The 22,420-nt window shown below is 38.6% G+C and overlaps 1 protein-coding gene across 1 annotated transcript in view; it reads left to right on the plus strand.

Moving 5' to 3' along the window:
* The window catches only part of LOC110465092 (ras-related protein Ral-A-like), a 53,154-nt gene extending 38,570 nt beyond the window's left edge, over positions 1-14,584 (plus strand). The window contains exons 4-5 of the mRNA XM_021520671.1: positions 1,044-1,218; positions 10,966-14,584. Of these exons, the coding sequence (XP_021376346.1) occupies positions 1,044-1,218; positions 10,966-11,082 (292 nt within the window). The 3' untranslated portion in view covers positions 11,083-14,584. The remainder of the gene's footprint in view (positions 1-1,043; positions 1,219-10,965) is intronic.
* The last annotated feature ends 7,836 nt before the right edge of the window (positions 14,585-22,420 follow it).

Genomic DNA, 22,420 nt, shown 5'->3' on the forward strand with positions numbered 1-22,420 from the left:
CAAGTTCAAGTTCAAGTTCTTTATTACTTTAAGTCGGTTGACTTATCAGTCATAACATATATACAAAACAATACAGAGACAACATACAATATGATACACACACACATACACACACACACACACACACACACACACATACACAATTCAACTTTTATTCCTTAAGTTTGACAACTTATTGGATAACTATACTTTACAATAAATTACAAATGATATATACGTATATGTATTGTGCCATCAACACTCATTATCACTCCCACATCATTATTGTGCATTCAACAATCATTAACGCTCTCACATCATCATCATCATCATCATCATCATCACCATCCTCTTCATCATCATCATCATCATCAGCATTATTAACATCTGACATTAACAACAATTATTAACACACTGTCGACTAGGCAGTGTCGGGGAAAATACGTCTCAACAGGCAATTACCATGTCGTCGGCAGCTCCCTGCACACATCTCGCTATTGTTTGGTGCACAGTTAGTAATTTCAAGACATTTCATTGTAGCCTTAGCGAGGCCATGTGGTGCATTTCAGAATTATATTTAGCTCTGCACACAGGAAATGAAAACACAAAACCTCATAAATTTGAAATTAGTTATTATTGTTGACATATAATGGTGATGTGATCATAGATTACAAGAAACACAATACCAGCTGTTGTTACCTTAGGCCTGTGTGTGCCGCTATATAGTACCAGCCATTTTCTCTCTGTATGGTAATATATTATTTATATCAGACACATACTGTACACTGTGAAACTTTAGCCCAGTCGAATATTCATCATCTTTAAAATCCATATTGTCCGTGTGTATATTTTGTTCTGTCCACGTTATTACAGTATGATGTGTACTCATATTTGCTTTCATGATAAATTTGCCATCATTGTGGATGGCGAAAAATATTACACTCTGGTGAAAATTGTTCTGGTATACAGTAATAAATACTTGTATATAAAATGTCATGTTGAATGAAAGTATTCAATATTAATTATTTGACTAATGGTTTTTTTTTTGTATTTTGTCATTGCAGGGAACAGATTTTAAGGGTAAAAAACGATGACAACATTCCTTTTTTATTGGTGGGAAACAAGTGTGATTTAGAGGACAAGCGCCAAGTAACGATAGACGAAGCACAGACCCGAGCTCAACAGTGGGCAGTTCCCTACGTTGAGACGTCCGCCAAGACTCGCGCTAATGTAGATAAGGTGAGTTCGCCACAAATACAGGCTAACTAATTATTTTGAGAACTGTTTCGGCAGAAATGGTACCCCAGTAAACAGAATTCATTGAAACCAACCTTTATAGACTAGGATGGGATAAAGTCATGCAACAAGTTACTCTCACTGAACACTAGCATTTGATGTTATCCATAAAAAGCAGACTTCTAAACAGTCAATATTTCCTTCCTCACCATGTATACCATTGCACCCCCACTGTATATACCATATTAATCCATTTAGGCAGTGACAGTTCCAGGCAAGGCCACTTTACTAGCGTGAAGGTGAAATACAGACTTACCCTTTATATAAGACTGGTGTGATACTGTTTGCCAGGAAATGTCCACCCAATTAAATTTTGATATAGCAGTAAACTCATCTCGGTAGTACACAGTTATTTTATAAGTTCTGATTTCAGTATATCGTAAAGCATATGTGTATACGTATGATACAGGTAAGAATAATTACCAACTACCTACTGGTATAGCTGATGGATAACTACAGTACAATATACACCTGTATCCTGGCTATGTGTAGTTAGATCGTGATACCTGTTCTAATAAGACCTTTGCCTTTTCAAATTGCAGTGTTCATTCCAGGAACATGTACAGTCCACAGATAATTATGTATTTGGTATTTTTAGTAAGATATATGATTTGGTGCTGATAACTTTGTAATAAACTCAGAATTTCCAAAAAAATAAATTGCCCTGTATTTACAGTACATGTGTATACAGCATGGTTCGCACAGGTCTTGAAAAACCCTTGAATTTGATGTCCTGTCTTGAAAAACTCTTGCAAATGACTGTAAGCCTTGAAAAACCCTTGAAAATCAATGGGAGTCCTTGAAAAACCCTTGAAAAGCAGTGAAGATAGGTGGGTATCCGTTTCTGTCATGTTAATTCATTATTTTGTAAACATTTGTCGCAAACAATAATGATTTTTAACACAGATTGATCGTCAAATTGCAGATCGTAATTTTTAATAATTCCGGAAAATATATACCGATGAAGTTTCCGGTTTTACCTTTTCAATTTGTGTCATTACTGCGTTTGAATTGAGTAAGTCTCGTAGTGAGAGCGCCAAAGTGACAGATGGTCATGCACATTAAGAGTATTGTTAACAGGAGGGGAACACAAACGGAACAACTGCGATGGGGAAGTGTGTTTTTAACCGCAAAAAATGGCTTAATGATCCTAGAATTTTTTTAGGGGTGAGGGAGTTCAAGGGTGATAGGACTTCTGCTTTGTGCTCGCTGTGTAACAGAATTATCGATCTTGGCAAGATGGGGGAATACGCCCTTACATAACATATGAAAAGTAAAAAAACATGTGAAAATTTCGGGGATCACTTTGACTCGGCCTTTGGCAGACTTTTATACCAAACCCTCTACTTCAACGGCAAGTACATTGAGACCTACCTCGACTGTTCCTAATCCAAATCCAAACACGGATGCCGATGACTTTCCTTCAATCCCATCCCCTCAAGGCCTTGTTGTTCATTAAAATTGTTTGTTTAATTTGCAATATAAATTAGCCCTTGAATTTTCAAAATTTGTCTTGAAAAACCCTTGAAAAGTCCTTAAATTTTGAGGTCAAAAGTTTGTATGAACCATGTACAGGAGATTGTTGTAACATTTCTTCAGTCCTGATCACTGGTTCAACCTTCTGTAAGGTTAGCTATCTGTACTTGTGTGATGAGGTGTTATAGTAAACTGAATAAGTATCCTGTTTGGCTGTACGATGTCAAGTTTAAGGAAATGCCTGGTAATTCCCTGCTGACTGTGATTGCTGTATGGGTTCCCTGCTAACAGAGATAACCAGTGTACAGTCTTGTGTTAGGTTGGGGGTTCCTATCAGAGCCAGAAACTGCCGCTATCTTATCCAGGATATTTCACACAATTTAGCAAACACCTGAACTTAAAACAGATTTTAGTTTTTAGGTGAATATAATACATGATATATCTTGACAGTTGTCGGGGAATCTTTCTTTACTAAAACAAAATTGGATTTTGACTTATGACATTTATTTTTGCAGAAATTGAACCTGTAGGACTTTAGTGTGACCATGAACTCCCTTCCTTGTACATCTACATAAACACAATATAGAACTGGCTTCTCTATTAAAAGCTCATTTAGGAAACAAGTTTTAGTGTATTTCTATTTTTGGGATAGTTATACTACTAGCTAAATAAGATGTCCCTTTGGGCCTCTTGGATGAGTAACTAACATGAATAGGTTATAATAGTAAGAAGATCTCTATGTAAAACAGTCCTTTGGGCCTCTTGAGGGGCTTGTTGACATGTACATGTTATATATAGTTAGTCAGTATGTAAGACGGTCCCTGTTGGCCTCTTGAGGGACTATATAACATGTACATGTACATGTTATATATAGTTACATTGGGTATGTAAGACGGCCCTGTGGGCCTCTTCTTGCGGGACTTGTTGACATGTACATGTTATATATATAGTTACAGTCTGTATGTAAGGTTGGCAGCATGCTAATTGATGCATTAGTGTTATCAACAGCACTGATCCTCTTGTGTCCTGAAGTACAGGATGGAGAATGTATAGTGTTGTATGGTGCCACCATCACATCAAAGTTTGATTCTCACTTGACCTGTTGCTACACTATTCTAGTAAGACAGTTGTTTTTTGGCTCCCTACCAGAAATAGTAGCTATAGTCTGTTTCCCATTCATGAAACACTAGTTTATCTAAAGCGTATTTCTAGAAAGCAAAACATACACAAATGTTATCCCCACCCAAAACACAATGCTCATAACTTATTCATGAGATCAAAACATTTAGGCATCCATATATATGCTATTTACCGCAGCTGACGTTTATTTGTGGTGATGATATTTTGAACACTCAAATTTCATCTGTTATAATATGACACTTGTAGATATCATATCATTAGCTAGCATGTTTGGAGGCTGTATCAAGTGATCAGTTAATGTGGCAGTTGTTATTGTCTAAAATATATTTGTCTTGTACCACAGGTGTTTTATAAATGTACAACATTGTAATATTGAATTTTCATGCTACTTTTTGAAACTACTTCAAAAATTCACAGCTACACAAGTAATGGAATGAAAAAGATCACATTTATACAAGGGAATGAGTGTGTTCATCTCTCAGTGCTCTTCATAAAGACGATCAACACAGGGCAGTAGAGTCATTTATTGATTACAGGTATTAATGTTTTTACTGCATGCAAGTATTGACAGATGTTATAGAGGGAGGGAAGTTAACGACCCACAGCGATATGCAGGCCGTTTGTTTTATAAGCAGTGAATCTCACTGTAAAGGGAACAAATGTTCACCGAGTTGTAGGATAATCTCCTGCTCTTCGTCAGCCCACACATTAATACATGCTATTGAACATGTTCCCTTATCTTCCCACTAGTTATTATGGCAGTGTTGATCATAAAAATGTCATGTTGATTAGATTTGGCCGAAAGCTGCTGAAAATTATTTAAAACAGACAATCTGATGGATTATATCTTGTAACAGGTTTATAGAGACTCATATTGACACAAATAAAACCAGAAAATATATGTTGGTTTGGTCTAGACAAAAATACATTTAGAAGCATGCCTTCCAAAATGAACTCTAAGTTGGCGTGCAGCTTCTATGAAATGTACCTCCAGGAAGGTAGGATACCGTTTAATTTTCATTTTTTTATATTTATTATTATTTTGACCTGAAATGGTATTTCAGTCTTTAAGTTGAGCCGAATTGATACATGTATATTGGACACACCCAGGAAGTTCTCGGTGCAGCCAAATGCTCAGAGATTTGGTGGTCTCATATTAAACTGGAATGACCAGCTGAAGGATATCGACTGCCTGTTTAAGTCAGGCTTGGGATATCACACACACAAACTCTGTGTTGGGTGTGGAATCCTGTGTTAGGGATTTGATCAGCTTCCAATACCTTGCCCTTTGAACCAGAAACGTTTTCTTTCAAGTCGAGCAGCATGTATTTCGGTGCATGTTGTTTACATTGGCACAGCACTCCTCTACACACAGATCTAACCCTGCATGTCTTATTCATCGTTTGTCTCCATTTAAAATGATCGAGCATTTTCTCCTTTATTTTTTGCAAATGACTGCAATGCTATGCTGATGAAGACATGATCCTGTCTCCATTTAAAATCATTGAACATTTTTGCAAATGACTACGATGCGGTGCTGAACGAAGGCATGGTTATGTCAGTGTTAAATTTCCTTTAATTATCAGCACTTGCATCAAACCGGTAGCATTTTGTCTTCAATCAATCCCGTAAAGATTTAACTGCAGTCAATGACAACAGATCAGACCAATCAAATGGTGTTTGCTTGGTTACTCCATTGCCAGAACCTTGTTGCATACATGACTTTGTTGTTGTCTCAAAAATTAAATCTATAATCAAGTATGTTTCAATGTTGACTGTAGAATCTTGACTCTAGAATTTGTTTTGCTTTGTTGGCTGAGATGTAAAGTGCACGTTTATTTTTTGTTCTGCTAATTATTTCCATTATTCTTGCATTGTTTTCTTTCTTTGATTTCTGTACTAATTAATTTTCTATTGTATATCTTTTTAATTCCAACCTAATACATAACATGCAAGACTTGTTTTTATTTTCTCCTGCTTTGATTTCATCTGTTTTTCCATTTTGTGTTCTGACTTTACTTTTCAGAGTTTCTATGATTTATTGCGCATCTGTAAAAAGTGTAAACTTGGGATATCTAGTCGAAGTGGGCGTGCGACCTTCAAGAAGGTTGATGGTAAACGGGAGAGCGTCATTCAACTGGAGACAACCCCTTACCCAAAGTCTGACAAGGGCTGCTGTGTACTTCTCTAGCTCAATACACCATAGACAACACTTGGTTTTTTCGTTGTTTTTTTTACTATATAGGACAATAATTATATTCAGTAAATTGTGATATTTCTTAAGCAGCAGCTTTAATATACATATATTGAAATTAATGACAAAACTTTCATCAAATATCATACATACAATACATTAGTGTTTGAGGTACAGATAGTGTTAGGCATGTGGAATTCTTCGTATCACAAATCATTACTGGGATACTAAACATGGATTTTAATGTTGCAGTAAGTATGATTTTAATATCCCTACACTCAGATGTAGTCCTGCCTAGTTGACACAGACACATTGGATTATTGAAGCCCTGCTGTATTACCCTGTCCGATAAACAGATCATTGAAGCCCTGCTGTATTACCCTGTCCCATCAACATATCGTTGAAGCCCTGCTGTATTACCCTGTCCCTTCAACAGATCATTGAAGCCCTGCTGTATTACCCTGTCCCACCAACAGATCATTGAAGCCCTGCTGTATTACCCTATCCCAAGAACAGATCATTGAAGCCCTGCTGTATTACCCTGTCCCATGAACAGATCATTGAAGCACTGCTGTATTACCCTGTCCCTTCAAATGATCATTTAAGCCCTGCTGTATTACCCTGTCCCATCAACAGATCATTGAAGCCCTGCTGTATTACCCTGTCCCTTCAACATATCATTGAAGCACTGCTGTATTACCCTGTCCCTTCAACTGATCATTGAAGCCCTGCTGTATTACCCTGTCCCTTCAACTGATCATTGAAGCCCATCTGTATTTCATTGTCCCATCAACAGATCATTTAAGCCCTGCTGTATCACCCTGTCCCTTCAACAGATCATTGAAGTCCTACTGTATTACCATGTCCCATCAACACTTTTCCTTACTCCCTAAACCTCCCCATTGATCTAAACCTGTAATGTGGCATGCCATGTTGAGGAAAGGTGAAGCCCTAATGCCACATAACTTGTGGAAGCACAGATCAATTCCTGAGGTAGTTATACGATCTCCACACCACCTATCCAGACTACTCTGTCAGTCTCTGCTGTCTCCAGCTCATCAGTAGTCCCTCCGTCCCCAGCTCGTCAGAAAAGCTGCACTCTGCACTAACCTGCAGGTCTAACAGACATGAGTGGATCGATCGGTAGAGTTGTAAAGCATGGTAGTTCAAAGGGATGCTGAGTACTGCACACATATTAATGCTTCATATCTTACATTAGATATGCAAAAAACACAATCTGGGGTTTAAATAATGGATTTGCTGTTGATTTTTTAAGTGAACTTCTGATATTGTACTGTTGAGGTCAAACAAGACTGGACCATGGCTGTATAGGTGCTACTGTTATAGGTTTTACAACATTGGGGTAAGACCCAAACCCACTGACTGAATTGTCTGGTCACAGGTACTAGCCTCTTCTGGCAATACACCTATAATATAATCTATATTATAGGTGTATTGTCAGACGAGGCTAGTACCTGTGGTCTGGGTGCTATCACAAATTGTTTAACTCTTTCACCCCTATGTAATTTTAATAAACTCTACCATGTATTGATATGGATAAGTCCATTATGGTCTACAGTGGTGTAAGGGTTAAGGGCCAGTGTGGAAATCTCTACAACTAGGTACCATCTTTAGGTGAAACCTGAGTGATAGCCCCATAGCTCCAGGCCTAGATGATGTTGACATCAATACTTTGGGTCATTGAAGCTCAGCTAGAAACCCACCCACACCTTTACTGACTCCACTATAAGCTCAGCTAGAAACCCACCCACACCTTTACTGACTCCACTATACGCTCAGCTGGAACCCACCCACACCTTTACTGACTCCACTATACGCTCAGCTAGAAACCCACCCACACCTTTACTGACTCCACTATACCTCCGCAGTCATCCAAGTCTATGGGGAATGTTCAAGAAATTTGAAGCCCTAACACAACATAACCTGCCTGGTCACAGACCAATACCTGCAATCTTCACACCTCCTATGCAGAACACTTATAACCTATTTTCAGGACTAGTTTCAAAATCATCATTCTTGCTGTTCCGTTAAGTTTTGAATTCATACTGTTGAAAAACTTCTACAAATAACGGGAAAAAAATTGAAGTCAATTTGTTTTACAGAAACTTTGAATCACATTTCAAAGACATTTGTTGTAAAAATTGAAAAAATAAGGGTAATTTTAACAGATTGACTAAACCTAAATTGTAAAGCAATCATTTCTGTCTGAAAATATCAGCGCTCACATATATGTTCCAAGATCTTCCAATCACCTAACCATTTATCAGATCCTTCGTGGCAGTATTATGTGTTTTCAGACCTGGTTTATCAAATCATAGTGTGTTAATATTCTCTTGCTAGGCTTGCATGCTCCCATACAGCATGCATGTGCATCCTATTTCAGAGCTATCGGGCCATCCCCAAGAACCATGCGGCACCATGCACCGTCTGCCAGATTATATCTGCGTAAAAGTAAAATTGTATATTAAAAGTGTTGTGCTATCTAAACACGTGGGAGGTTTGTGTAGACGTGAGTACAATGGAAGGCTAAAGTAAACAGCTCCTGGGGTCCAACTGTTTCTCAAGGGAAGGTCTGGGTGCTATACAATGTTGATGACAACATTTGTTTGTATTGATAATAAAATAAATATGTACAACATTAAATGTGTTGGGGTCGACAGACAGGATGCTATTATCTCGAAAGTTGTTTCCCTGAGTAGAATGAGAAATCATCACCACTAACCTTTTATGGTACACTTAGATAGAAATGGGAATTTTGCTGATTTTCATCTAATCAGATTGTTGATGACTTGACTTGACCTTGCTTCATTCTAGGATTAATTTTACCCCTAGTTTGATTTGTCTACAAGCTAACTATTTCCAAAATTTCAAGGGATATCGAGGACACATCATCTTTGATGTTAACAGGGACACATGTTTGGCTATATAAAGTACTGCTGAGATTTGTGTGTAGAAGTTACCTCCCTTGAATTATTTTGCTTGACATTATAATCATGATGATGATATTTTCAAAAGTTTGAACAAGTGTGAACTACTATTCACATTAGATTGTCTGAATCTAATTTTATAGCCTTCATCAATATTATAGACATATATACCATAGTAAGCTATAAGAATAAAATAAATGGGAAAAGTGGGACGGTCGATGGTGCAACTCACAGCTAGTTTTGAAAAATCTGTGGTAAATGTTCTACACCTCAGTGTATCAAATCTTTTGAGTTTTGGATAACACTCAAATAATTTTAAGTGTATGTTAAAGAAATTTGTAGACATGAAATTTTGATAGTTCACAGACATTTACTCCAGCCTTATTTCAATTTTAGAAGAAGCCAAGTGTTCTCAACTTCATGCCCGACTGATCCAGAAAAAAAGGAAATTTTGTTTTAATTTGTATGATTTCATCACATAGATCCATTCCATGTTCTCCAGATTGTTGGTAAAATGCCAGCATATGATTTTTGCAGAAAGATTTATCACATGATGTAAATGGGCTAGTTTTGGGTTTTCCCAGTAGATACCACAGCTAATGATACTGTGACCAATGTAGGGTAAGGCTTGCAGCCATTCTCCTGTTTACACAGATACACAGACCGAGTTATGTTTTTTACTCCCTGGGTTCGGAAGACGGTCAGACTATGTCTCACATATATGATACGTCTATATGATATCTGTTAATATTTAACTATTTTAAATGGTTTCTTTAGCCTCTTTTGTTTCACAATTATAACTAATACTATTATCCATATGTTGTAAAGCGCTTTAGAGTAATTTTACAAATTTATATTATTATTATGTAGAAAACATTTCAAGGTGTGCTTGCCTAAATGTTGAGAAGCATACCCAGTGCCTAATAAGACCGTGGTTACCCTAGACTAGGCTCACACTAGTCAATCGCTTCTTCATTATTAACAAGATATTTCAGGGCTGCACAAATCTTTTGCCTGGCCGGCATACTTATAAAATTAATGATAAAATGAAATCGCGGTTGGATGAAATCTGAAGGAATCTTAACAGATATGTGTAACATTCCTTTATAATGTTCTCTTCAATTAATGTAGTTTTATGCCAAAATCAGTTGAAATGGGATGTTAAGTCATTAATCAGAACTTGAACTGATTGTGTATCTTTTAAATTCTCAGGTGAACATATCAGGGGGTACCAAGGAAACACACCAAGTCCGAACATATGCTCAGACATTGACGACTGTTTATGCGTAATTAGTGAAATAGTGTTTTCGAACATTTATGATGGTATAAAGTGAGTTGAAACATTTTCTCCAAGATGGATCTGCTGCCAAGCAAATTTTGTGACTCTGCAAGTTTCCTTAGTGCATCCCTGTGATGTTCTCCTGAGAATTTGATACCCTGCAAAAGATCTTGGAGAAAATATTTGTACAGTATTGCATACCATTGTAAATTTTACCAAGATGTTTTTCAATCCAAATTATATTTATGTTAAAACAAGCAAAAAAATGTATATAATATTTCTGGGTGATTACTTTTGGTTCATGATGAATTTCAAATCAACTGTTTTATTAAATTGTGGAACAGACAATTTTATCGGAAAGTGTTGTGTTTTCTATAGTTGTCATTTCTGTCAGGAGACACATGAGAATTTCAGTCCTTAATTAGTTTGTTACATTTCGTCATGATTACCACCCGTTTAATTTCAACAGTATGACAGAAAGACCAGGTAATACTAATGAGTAATAATTCTAGCTTGGTAGGTTTATCATTAGGCCTGAACAACAAAGGAACAAAACAATAACCAATCAATCATCGTTATCTTGACTGATATTAAAAAGTGGAAATATTTTACGAATCTCGGTTACTTACCGGTCTGTCCTTTTCTCATTGCAGGTATTTTACGATTTAATGAGGGAAATCAGATCACGGAAGATGGAGGCAATTCGACAGAGCAATGGAAAGAAAATTCGCAAAAAGGAGAGCAAGAAAAGGAAGTGTACCATTTTATAAGGTGAAAGTGTGTTAGGGAGACCTACTGGTTTTATAGAGTATCATGACACATGACCAAGTCGCCGGGGAAGGAAGGGAGGCTACTCTCATTCTACATCTGGAGTGGGAAACAATTAGTCTACATTGGAAGATATATTCTTTGTCCCTTTGACTATCCTCTTTCAATCCCCACATTTTAAAATCTTCCTGTGGTGATTGATTGTGTATTCCAGATATCTCTGATGCTGTGTATAAAGGGAGACTATCCTGTTTTATGTGTTAAGGGCCCATCTCTTAATCTGAAGGAAGGGGGATAACTCTGACAGATGTTTTTACTCAACTATAACCCAGTGATTGTAACCCTGTACCGATGTGTGTACTAAAGTTTACGAAGTGTCTACCATTTTTGTGCTCAGTTTAAAACCAGGTCAGTGTTGACTTTACTTTTGTGATGAGACTTCTGTTTGTGATGTGGGACTCCAGGAAGAATCAGATCTGATGGTGACATCCAACAAACTCGCCCTATATTTTCTCCTCATACGCAATCCTAGAAATTTGATAACATGTTTCACTTTTACAACCCAGCCAGAAAAGTCTCAACCGGTGCAAAGAGAGACAACTCTGGTTAGCTTGAAAGAGTATGCACCAACACACGGACGAGGACTTCATACACCAGCCAACAGAGACAGGTGTATTAGTGACACACGGACACAGACAGTTCATTGTCCCTTAAACTATCTGCTATAAATTTTAAATCCAGACTCCCCTCCTCAGTCAAGACACTTAGGTATGATGACATTGCATCTATTTCTTACTCAAGAGGATTGAACAACCTACTACCAGCAAAAAATTTGGTTTTTAAAGCATGAACAAAGCTATTATGTGGTAAAATCGGACTGACTGAAAGTTTGAGAACACATTGATAATGATATTTAACAGGAACTGAGAACAAACACTGATTTATTGTGGTGGTGATGATGTACTGTATAGTGGCTTATCCTCTCAAGGCTTTTATTTACCTGAAATTACCTTGTAAACCTATAATTACCTAGTAAATGTTTTGACCTTCAGGGTATTCATTGAAACTTCGCTAATTCTCCTTTTTGTTTTCTTGGTAAATGCTTACGAAAGTTTATAGTATCACACATAAAATCACTTGTGATTCCCAAAATTCAACATATAAGCGTAATAAATCCTGTAAAATTGTGAATTTGTACACCACCATACGTCCTTTACACCTCCTTACATTTTGTAAGTGTGAGAACCTGTAGTGTTCATACATCCCCTAACAGTATCAGAGTTGCCAAGTCTCTGAGACTGACTCACGCTGAAACATGTCTCACGCCATGCAAGCCATAAATCTCACTCATTTGAAAATCAGTCAGTATGTTAGTGTGACAAAAAATTGTTCCACCATTGGAATTCTGAGTAACTGTAATGGCTTTAGTTTGACCTCTAAATCCTACCAAAGTTCATCTGAATTGAATCACAGCAGCTTTTAATATATTGTCTCCTGTGTCAATGATCTCAGTAGGTTAAAGGTCAAACTGGAAGTGGAGGGGAATCGGATCTGGATCATGCATAGTTACAATTATCCATGTCATTGCTTAAAGCTGAGAGCTTGACAGCTTCTTTTATATCAGTGACATGGTCTCTGTTATGTACCATGAAGCATGTAAATGGTGTTGCAAATAGATTTCAGACCTAAGTCATATATACATTTTAAACTATTTTATCTACATGTTTTTCATTACATCTTGAGTATATGTACCCATTGAAAGGCTGAGTCATGTATAGTATACCCTGTCTTGTCAGCTATGTAATCTGTAGGTTTTACACCGCCACTGTAAACTTGAATCTGTCTTTGTGAAGGTCATTCTGAGCCTCTTTTTCTCAAGTCAGGCTGAAATAATCTTCTAACTCAGATTTATGTCAGAGAATGTGTATGTGGTTTTGTGTTCAGGGTGTATTCTGGTGTACCCTGTCATGTTATGGTGTACCTTATGATGTTTGGTGTACCCTCTGATGTCATAGTGTACCCTGTGATGTCATGGTGTTCCCTGTGATGTCATGGTGTACCCTGTGATGTCATGGTGTACCATGTGATGGTGTACCCTGTGATGTCATGGTGTTCCCTGTGATGTCATGGTGTACCCTGTCATGTCATTGTGTACCCTGTTATGTCATGGTGTACCCTGTGATGTGATGATGTATCCTGTGATGTCATGGTGTACCCTGTGATGTCATGATGTACCCTGTGATGTCATGGTGTACCCCATGATGTCATGGTGTACTCTGTGATGTCATGGTGTATCCTGTGATAGGATGGTGCACCCTGTGATGTCATGGTGTACCCTGTGATGTGATGATGTATCCTGTGATGTTATGGTGTACCCTGTGATGTCATTGTGTACCCAGTGGTGTCATGGCGTAGCCTGTGATGTCATGATGTATCCTGTGATGTCATGGTGTACCCCATGATGTCCTGGTGTACTCTGTGATGTCATGGTGTATCCTGTGATAGGATGGTGCACTCTGTGATGTCATGGTGTACCCTGTGATGGCATGGTGTACCCTGTGATGTCATGGTGTACCCTGTGATGTCATGGTGTACCCCATGATGTCATGGTGTACTCTGTGATGTCATGGTGTACCCTGTGATGGCATGGTGTAACCTGTGATGTCATGGTGTACCCTGTGATGTGATGATGTATCCTGTGATGTTATGGTGTGCCCTGTGATGTCATTGTGTCCCCAGTGGTGTCATGGCGTAGCCTGTGATGTCATGATGTATCCTGTGATGTCATGGTGTACCTCGTGATGTCATGGTGTACCCTGTGATGTCATGGTGTAACCTGTGATGTCATGGTGTATCCTGTGATGTCATGGTGTACCCTGTGATGTCATTGTGTACCCTGTGATGTCATGGTGTACCCTGTGATGTCATGTTGTACCCTGTGATGTGATGATGTATCCTGTGATGTTATGGTGTACCCTGTGATGTCATTGTGTACCCAGTGGTGTCATGGCGTAGCCTGTGATGTCATGATGTATCCTGTGATGTCATGGTGTACCTTGTGATGTCATGGTGTACCCTGTGATGTCATGGTGTAACCTGTGATGTCATGGTGTACCTTGTGATGTCATGATGTATCCTGTGATGTCATGGTGTACCCTGTGATGTCATAGTGTACCCTGTGATGTCATGGTGTATCCTGTGATGTCATGGTGTACCCTGTGATGTCATGGTGTACCCAAATGATGTCTGTATAAAACTGTTCCTGGTACTGTACCAGCAGTTTTACATTCGTGTATTATTTCCTATGAGTGTCTATTATACTGTGATGATGCGTTACTGTGCATGCCTTTTGTTGTGTAGGTTGAACTACACATGCCAGTAGTGGCACCAGGCATGCTTGCTATATCTGTACCTCAACCATATTCACATGTTAGATATTATTATGTGCAAATAGAACAGTGTCCTTCAACTTAGATATATAAAAAAAAAAAAAAAAAAAAAAAAGTGAGCAATTCTTCATATAAGACATATGATCTGGTAAATCAAGTACAGAACAGATTTGGTATAAGTCAACAATACATATATGATACTCTACCAAACATTGCTCCAGTAGTTAGGGTAACAGTTAACGTTATATCCAGGTTTGAGGACACTGTTTCAGTGCTGCCAACGAAGCTATGATAACGTATGAGCGGGCTTCAAGTCGTTAAGGCCTTTTATTTGTGTATAAGTTATTAGAATTACTTTATTTTAAGTGCAACAATCTTATCTTTGATTTTGAGCCGAGTTTGTATGCTTATCTTTGAAACTGTATGGCAAGTGTGTGTGGTAGGTATGTATATGACAGGTTTGAGAATGTGTGTGTTTCGGCTATGATTGTTTCAGAAGTGTGCAGTGTGTGTGAGGTGCTTGGTATGGTGTCAGAAAGGTTCTAGCTTGATGTGTGTGTGTCGTTGTGGGACTGCTAGAATTAAATGTATGTGCATTACCAAATATGGAGATTTGTTTTTGCAATATGTACGCATGCGTAATTCTGTACTGTATACATCGTGTGGGGAGCATGGGTTCTATCTGATCCTCTAACATATATTTAAGGGTCTGTAAACATTAAACCAACTGAACGTAATATAAGCTCATACTTGGGTATCTTCAACTCAAAAACGATAAAACATTTTTTGGCTTTGGGATGTCAAATTCCGACCATAATATGTAAGTATCAGAATATTAATAAAGCAATGATTTTTACATGTGAATTTATTTTGATTACTAAGAAGAGTATCATAGAAAAATTATACGAAGAGAAAGCTGACTTGAGGTTAAGTACCTGATCAGTAGATAGGGTTAGATCCCAGACCCCACACGATGGCTACAGTGTTTTACAGTGGAAGACTGTGAGTCGGCCATTGTCACAGGGCTAGCCCTGACTTATATTATATTACACTGAAGCTTACTATAAGATTTTGTATGGACTGACCAATGCCATAACTATGTACATGAATGTATAATTATTTTATACCAATATAATAAACAATCTCTGAACTTTGTTTTACAGGATATTTTTGAGTTGTAAACGGTCGATTTATCAGTTAGTTAATTTTCAATAAGTCAGATTCTATATCCATTTCACTCATTATTAATAATTATAAGTGTGCATGAAATAGACGTAAGCTAAAACTATTAAACCTTCATAAAAAAAAACATGTGTTGTGTTGTCTATTTTGAAAATGAACTGACGATATCTCATGATTTAGACTACATTGTAAATCCTATCATAGTGCTGTATCACATTTTTGTCAGCCTCAGTGGACTAATGTTCCTGGTGCTGATGCTAATACATGTACCTTACGTCCATGTTTGCACCAGTACCTCTGGTGGCTGTGCATTTTGTACTTCAGGACGTTACCACCATGTTGACACCAGTATCTGTGCTCGTTAATTTTCTGTACTTCAGGACATAACCATCATGTTGACCTAGAATCTGTACTTCAGGACGTTACCGCCATGTTGACACTAGAATCTGTACTTCAGGATGTAACCACCATTTTGACCTAGAATCTATACTTCAGGACATTACCACTATGTTTACATTAGAATCTATACTGCAGGACGTTACCACCATGTTGACACTAGAATCTGTTCTTCAGGACGTTACCACTATGTTTACATTAGAATCTGTACTGCAGGACGTTACCACCATGTTGACACTAGAATCTGTTCTTCAGGACGTTACCACTATGTTTACATTAGAATCTGTACTTCAGGACGTTACCACCATGTTTACATTAGAATCTATACTGCAGGATGTTACCACCATGTTGACACTAGAATCTATACTGCAGGACGTTACCACCATGTTGACACTAGAATCTGTACTTCAGGACGTTACCACTATGTTTACATTAGAATCTGTACTTCAGGACGTTACCACCATGTTGACACTAGAATCTGTACTTCAGGACGTTACCACCATGTTGACACTAGAATCTGTACTTCAGGACGTTACCACCATGTTGACACTAGAATCTGTACTTCAGGACGTTACCACCATGTTGACACTAGAATCTGTACTTCAGGACGTTACCACCATGTTGACACTAGAATCTGTACTTCAGGACGTTACCACCATGTTGACACTAGAATCTGTACTTCAGGACGTTACCACCATGTTGACACTAGAATCTGTACTTCAGGACGTTACCACCATGTTGACACTAGAATCTGTACTTCAGGACGTTACCACCATGTTGACACTAGAATCTGTACTTCAGGACGTTACCACCATGTTGACACTAGAATCTGTACTTCAGGACGTTACCACCATGTTGACACTAGAATCTGTACTTCAGGACGTTACCACCATGTTGACACTAGAATCTGTACTTCAGGACGTTACCACCATGTTGACACTAGAATCTGTACTTCAGGACGTTACCACCATGTTGACACTAGAATCTGTACTTCAGGACGTTACCACCATGTTGACACTAGAATCTGTACTTCAGGACGTTACCACCATGTTGACACTAGAATCTGTACTTCAGGACGTTACCACCATGTTGACACTAGAATCTGTACTTCAGGACGTTACCACCATGTTGACACTAGAATCTGTACTTCAGGACGTTACCACCATGTTGACACTAGAATCTGTACTTCAGGACGTTACCACCATGTTGACACTAGAATCTGTACTTCAGGACGTTACCACCATGTTGACACTAGAATCTGTACTTCAGGACGTTACCACCATGTTGACACTAGAATCTGTACTTCAGGACGTTACCACCATGTTGACACTAGAATCTGTACTTCAGGACGTTACCACCATGTTGACACTAGAATCTGTACTTCATGACGTTACCACCATGTTGACACTAGAATCTGTACTTCATGACGTAACCACCATGTTTACATTAGAAACTGTACTTCAGGGCGTTACCGCCATGTTGACTGTAGAATCTGTACTTCAGGACATTACCACCATGTTTACATTAGAATCTGTACTTCAGGACGTTACCACCATGTTGACACTAGAATCTGTACTTCAGGACGTTACCACCATGTTGACACTAGAATCTGTACTTCATGACGTTACCACCATGTTGACACTAGAATCTGTACTTCATGACGTAACCACCATGTTTACATTAGAAACTGTACTTCAGGGCGTTACCGCCATGTTGACTGTAGAATCTGTACTTCAGGACATTACCACCATGTTTACATTAGAATATGTACTTCAGGACGTTACCACCAAGTTGACACTAGAATCTGTACTTCGGGACATTACCTCCATGTTTACATTAGAATCTTTACTTCAGGACGTTACCACCATGTTGACTCTAGAATCTGTACTTCATGACGTAACTACCATGTTTACATTAGAATCTGTACTTCAGGACGTAACCACCATGTTTACATTAGAATCTATACTGCAGGAAGTTACCGCCATGTTGACAGTAGAATCTGTACTTCAGGACATTACCACCATGTTTACATTAGAATCTGTCCTTCAGGACGTTACCACCATGTTGACACTAGAATCTGTACTTCATGACGTAACCACAATGTTTACATTAGAATCTGTACTTCAGGACGTTACCGCCATGTTGACAGTAGAATCTGTACTTCAGGACATTACCACCATGTTTACATTAGAATCTGTACTTCAGGACGTTACCACTATGTTGACTCTAGAATCTGTACTTCAGGACGTAACCACCATGTTTACATTAGAATCTGTACTTCAGGACGTTCCCACCATGTTGACACTAGAATCTGTTGTTGACAGTAGAATCTGTACTTCAGGACATGTTACCGCCATGTTGACACTAGAATCTGTACTTCAGGACGTTACCACCATGTTGACACTAGAATCTGTACTTCAGGACGTAACATAAAATACCACCATGTTGACACTAGAATCTGTACTTCATGACGTAACCACCATGTTTACATTAGAATCTGTACTTCAGGGCGTTACCGCCATGTTGACAGTAGAATCTGTACTTCAGGACATTACCACCATGTTTACATTAGAATCTGTACTTCAGGGCGTTACCGCCATGTTGACAGTAGAATCTGTACTTCAGGACATTACCACCATGTTTACATTAGAGTCTGTACTTCAGGACGTTACCACCATGTTGACACTAGAATCTGTACTTCAGGACGTAACCACTATGTTTACAGTAGAATCTATACTGCAGGACGTTACCGCCATGTTGACACTAGAATCTGTACTGCAGGACGTTACCACCATGTTGACAGTAGAATCTGTACTTCAGGACATTACAACCATGTTTACATTAGAATCTGTACTTCATGACGTTACCACCATGTTGACACTAGAATCTGTACTACAGGAGGTTACCGCCATGTTGACACTAGAATCTGTACTTCAGGACATTACAACCATGTTTACATTAGAATCTGTACTTCAGGACGTTACCACCGTGTTGACACTAGAATCTTTACTTCAGGGCGTTACCGCCATGTTGACACTAGAATCTGTACTTCAGGACGTTTTAACCACCATGTTTACATTAGAATCTATACTGCAGGACGTTACCACCATGTTGACACAAGAATCTTTACTTCAGGGCGTTACCGCCATGTTGACAGTAGAATCTGTACTTCAGGACATTACCACCATGTTTACATTAGAATCTGTACTTCAGGACGTTACCACCATGTTGACACTAGAATCTGTACTTCAGGACGTAATCGCCATGTTGACACTAGAATCTGTACTTCAGGACGTTACCACCATGTTGACACTAGAATCTGTACTTCAGGACGTTACCACCATGTTGACACTAGAATCTGTACTTCAGGACGTTACCACCATGTTGACACTAGAATCTGTACTTCAGGACGTTACCACCATGTTGACACTAGAATCTGTACTTCAGGACGTTACCACCATGTTGACACTAGAATCTGTACTTCAGGACGTTACCACCATGTTGACACTAGAATCTGTACTTCAGGACGTTACCACCATGTTGACACTAGAATCTGTACTTCAGGACGTAACCACCATGTTTACATTAGAATCTGTACTTCAGGACGTTACCACCATGTTGACACTAGAATCTGTACTACAGGAGTTTACCGCCATGTTGACACTAGAATCTGTACTTCAGGACGTATTAACCACCATGTTGACACTAAAATCTGTACTTCAGGACGTTACCACCATGTTGACATTAGAATCTATACTGCAGGACGTTACCACCATGTTGACACTAGAATCTGTACTACAGGAGTTTACCGCCATGTTGACACTAGAATCTGTACTTCAGGACGTTACCGCCATGTTGACACTAGAATCTGTACTTAAGGACGTTATCACTATGTTGACACTAGAATCTGTACTTCAGGACGTTACCACCATGTTGACATTAGAATCTGTACTTCAAGGCGTTACCGCCATGTTGACACTAGAATCTGTACTTCAGGACATTACCACCATGTTTACATTAGAGTCTGTACTTCAGGACGTTACCCCCATGTTGACACTAGAATCTGTACTTCAGGACATGACCACCATGTTTACATTAGAATCTGTACTTCAGGACGTCACCACCATGTTGACACTAGAATCTGTACTTCAGGACGTTTCCACCATGTTGACATTAGAATCTGTACTTCAATGCGTTACCGCCATGTTGACACTAGAATCTGTACTTAAGGACGTTATCACTATGTTGACACTAGAATCTGTACTTCAGGACGTTACCCCCATGTTGACACTAGAATCTGTACTTCAGGACATTACCACTGCAGGACGTTACCACCATGTTGACACTAGAATCTGTACTTCATGACGTAACCACAATGTTTACATTAGAAACTGTCCTTCAGGGCGTTACCGCCATGTTGACAGTAGAATCTGTACTTCAGGGCGTTACCGACATGTTGACAGTAGAATCTGTCCTTCAGGACGTTCCCGCCATGTTGACACTAGAATCTATACTGCAGGATGTTACCGCCATGTTGACAGTAGAATATGTACTTCAGGACATTACCACCACGTTTACATTAGAATCTGTACTTCAGGGCGTTACCGCCATGTTGACACTAGAATTGTTTACATTAGAATCTGTACTTCAATACTTTACCGCCATGTTGACAGTAGAATCTGTACTCCAGGACATTACCACCATGTTGACACTAGAATTGTTTACATTAGAATCTGTACTTCAGGACGTTACCACCATGTTTACATTAGAATCTATACTGCAGGAAGTTACCGCCATGTTGACAGTAGAATCTGTACTTCAGGACGTTACCACCATGTTGACACTAGAATCTGTTGTTGACAGTAGAATCTGTACTTCAGGACATTACCACCATGTTGACACTAGAATCTGTTGTTGACAGTAGAATCTGTACTTCAGGACGTTACCCCCATGTTGACACTAGAATCTGTACTTCAATACTTTACCGCCATGTTGATACAAGAATCTGTACTTCAGGACGTTACCGCCATGTTGACACTAGAATCTGTACTTCAGGACGTTACCACCATGTTGACACTAGAATCTGTACTTCAGGACGATAAATATTAAATATTTCAATATTCCAGCAATAGTCATCGAAAAACTAAAAATCTGCACGAGAAACAGTATGATGTTTAAGCTTACCTGCTCTTCCCTTTCAAGAGAATGAGCTTATGCATTTATTCTTTAACTCTTTTCCTTTAAAAGCAAACTTCTCAACAGGTGATCCGACTTGAACTAAATTTGTTATCTGCTTTTTGTATCAAAACCAATATTTCCCTGGGTTATTTTCCATGTGGTCTTGTACTATTGTCTCCTGATGAATTGTGCCCACTGTAATATCCTCTAGATCACTAAGGCTCCTAAACAGAAGGACTTAACAAGAGGCCCAATGGGCCAGAATCACTTGCCTGTAAATCCTGATAGAAAGTAATAATAATAACAATAATAATAATACTGGACGCAGGCAATATGCCTATATATCCAGATCTGGAATATCGTCAGACACTATGCTGACGTCCCGGCAATGAATAAGTTCATTATTGTCTATCTCATGGTTATAGAAACAATCAGGTTGTCCCCAATACTTATCCAGACGGGATTCCAATGTTTTGATTGTTGGTGAGGTGACGACAGTATCGGGTAGGGAGTTCCAGTGGTTTACAATACGTTCTTTAAAAACATATTTTCTTAAGTTCAACCTGCACATCCCCTTTAGTAGTGTGAGACTGTGGCCTCTTGTTCTTTTGTTATTATTTAGGCATAAAAATCCTTCGCTGACCGCGTTATCGTATCCTCCGTGAGTTAGTTTGTACACTTGAATCATGTCTCCTCGCAGTCTTCTATGCTTGAGTGTTGGTAGTTTTAATATCCTTAATCTGTGATCATAGTTCTCCCGGCATTTGTTTAGTCGCTCTTCTTTGTACATTTTCCAGTTCATTTATGTGTTTTTGTAGGTATGGATTCCATACGCTGGCCCCGTATTCCAGGTGCGGTCTTACAAGCGCTTTATACAAAAGACAGAATGTTGTATTGTCTAAATATGTGTAAGTTCTTCGGATAGTTCCCATTATTCTGTTTGCTTTATTGACCGATTCGTGGATATGATCGCTGAAATTTAGGTGATTGTCCGTAATAATTCCTAGATCCTTTTCTTTTGTTATGTTTTCCAAAGTGACATCGACCCTCCCATCTTCCGTATCTTTATACAAATGTAGTGGCGCGTTGTTTATGTTCTTTCCTAAGGTACATGTAATGTACATCTTCCAAAAAATGTATTTAAACAAAGGTTAGTGTGAGAAAACCAACACTGCAGGCTTGTAAGATTTTAACA

Source organism: Mizuhopecten yessoensis, unplaced genomic scaffold, assembly GCF_002113885.1.
Source record: "Mizuhopecten yessoensis strain PY_sf001 unplaced genomic scaffold, ASM211388v2 scaffold11053, whole genome shotgun sequence".
Classification (NCBI taxonomy): Eukaryota; Metazoa; Mollusca; class Bivalvia; order Pectinida; family Pectinidae; genus Mizuhopecten; species Mizuhopecten yessoensis.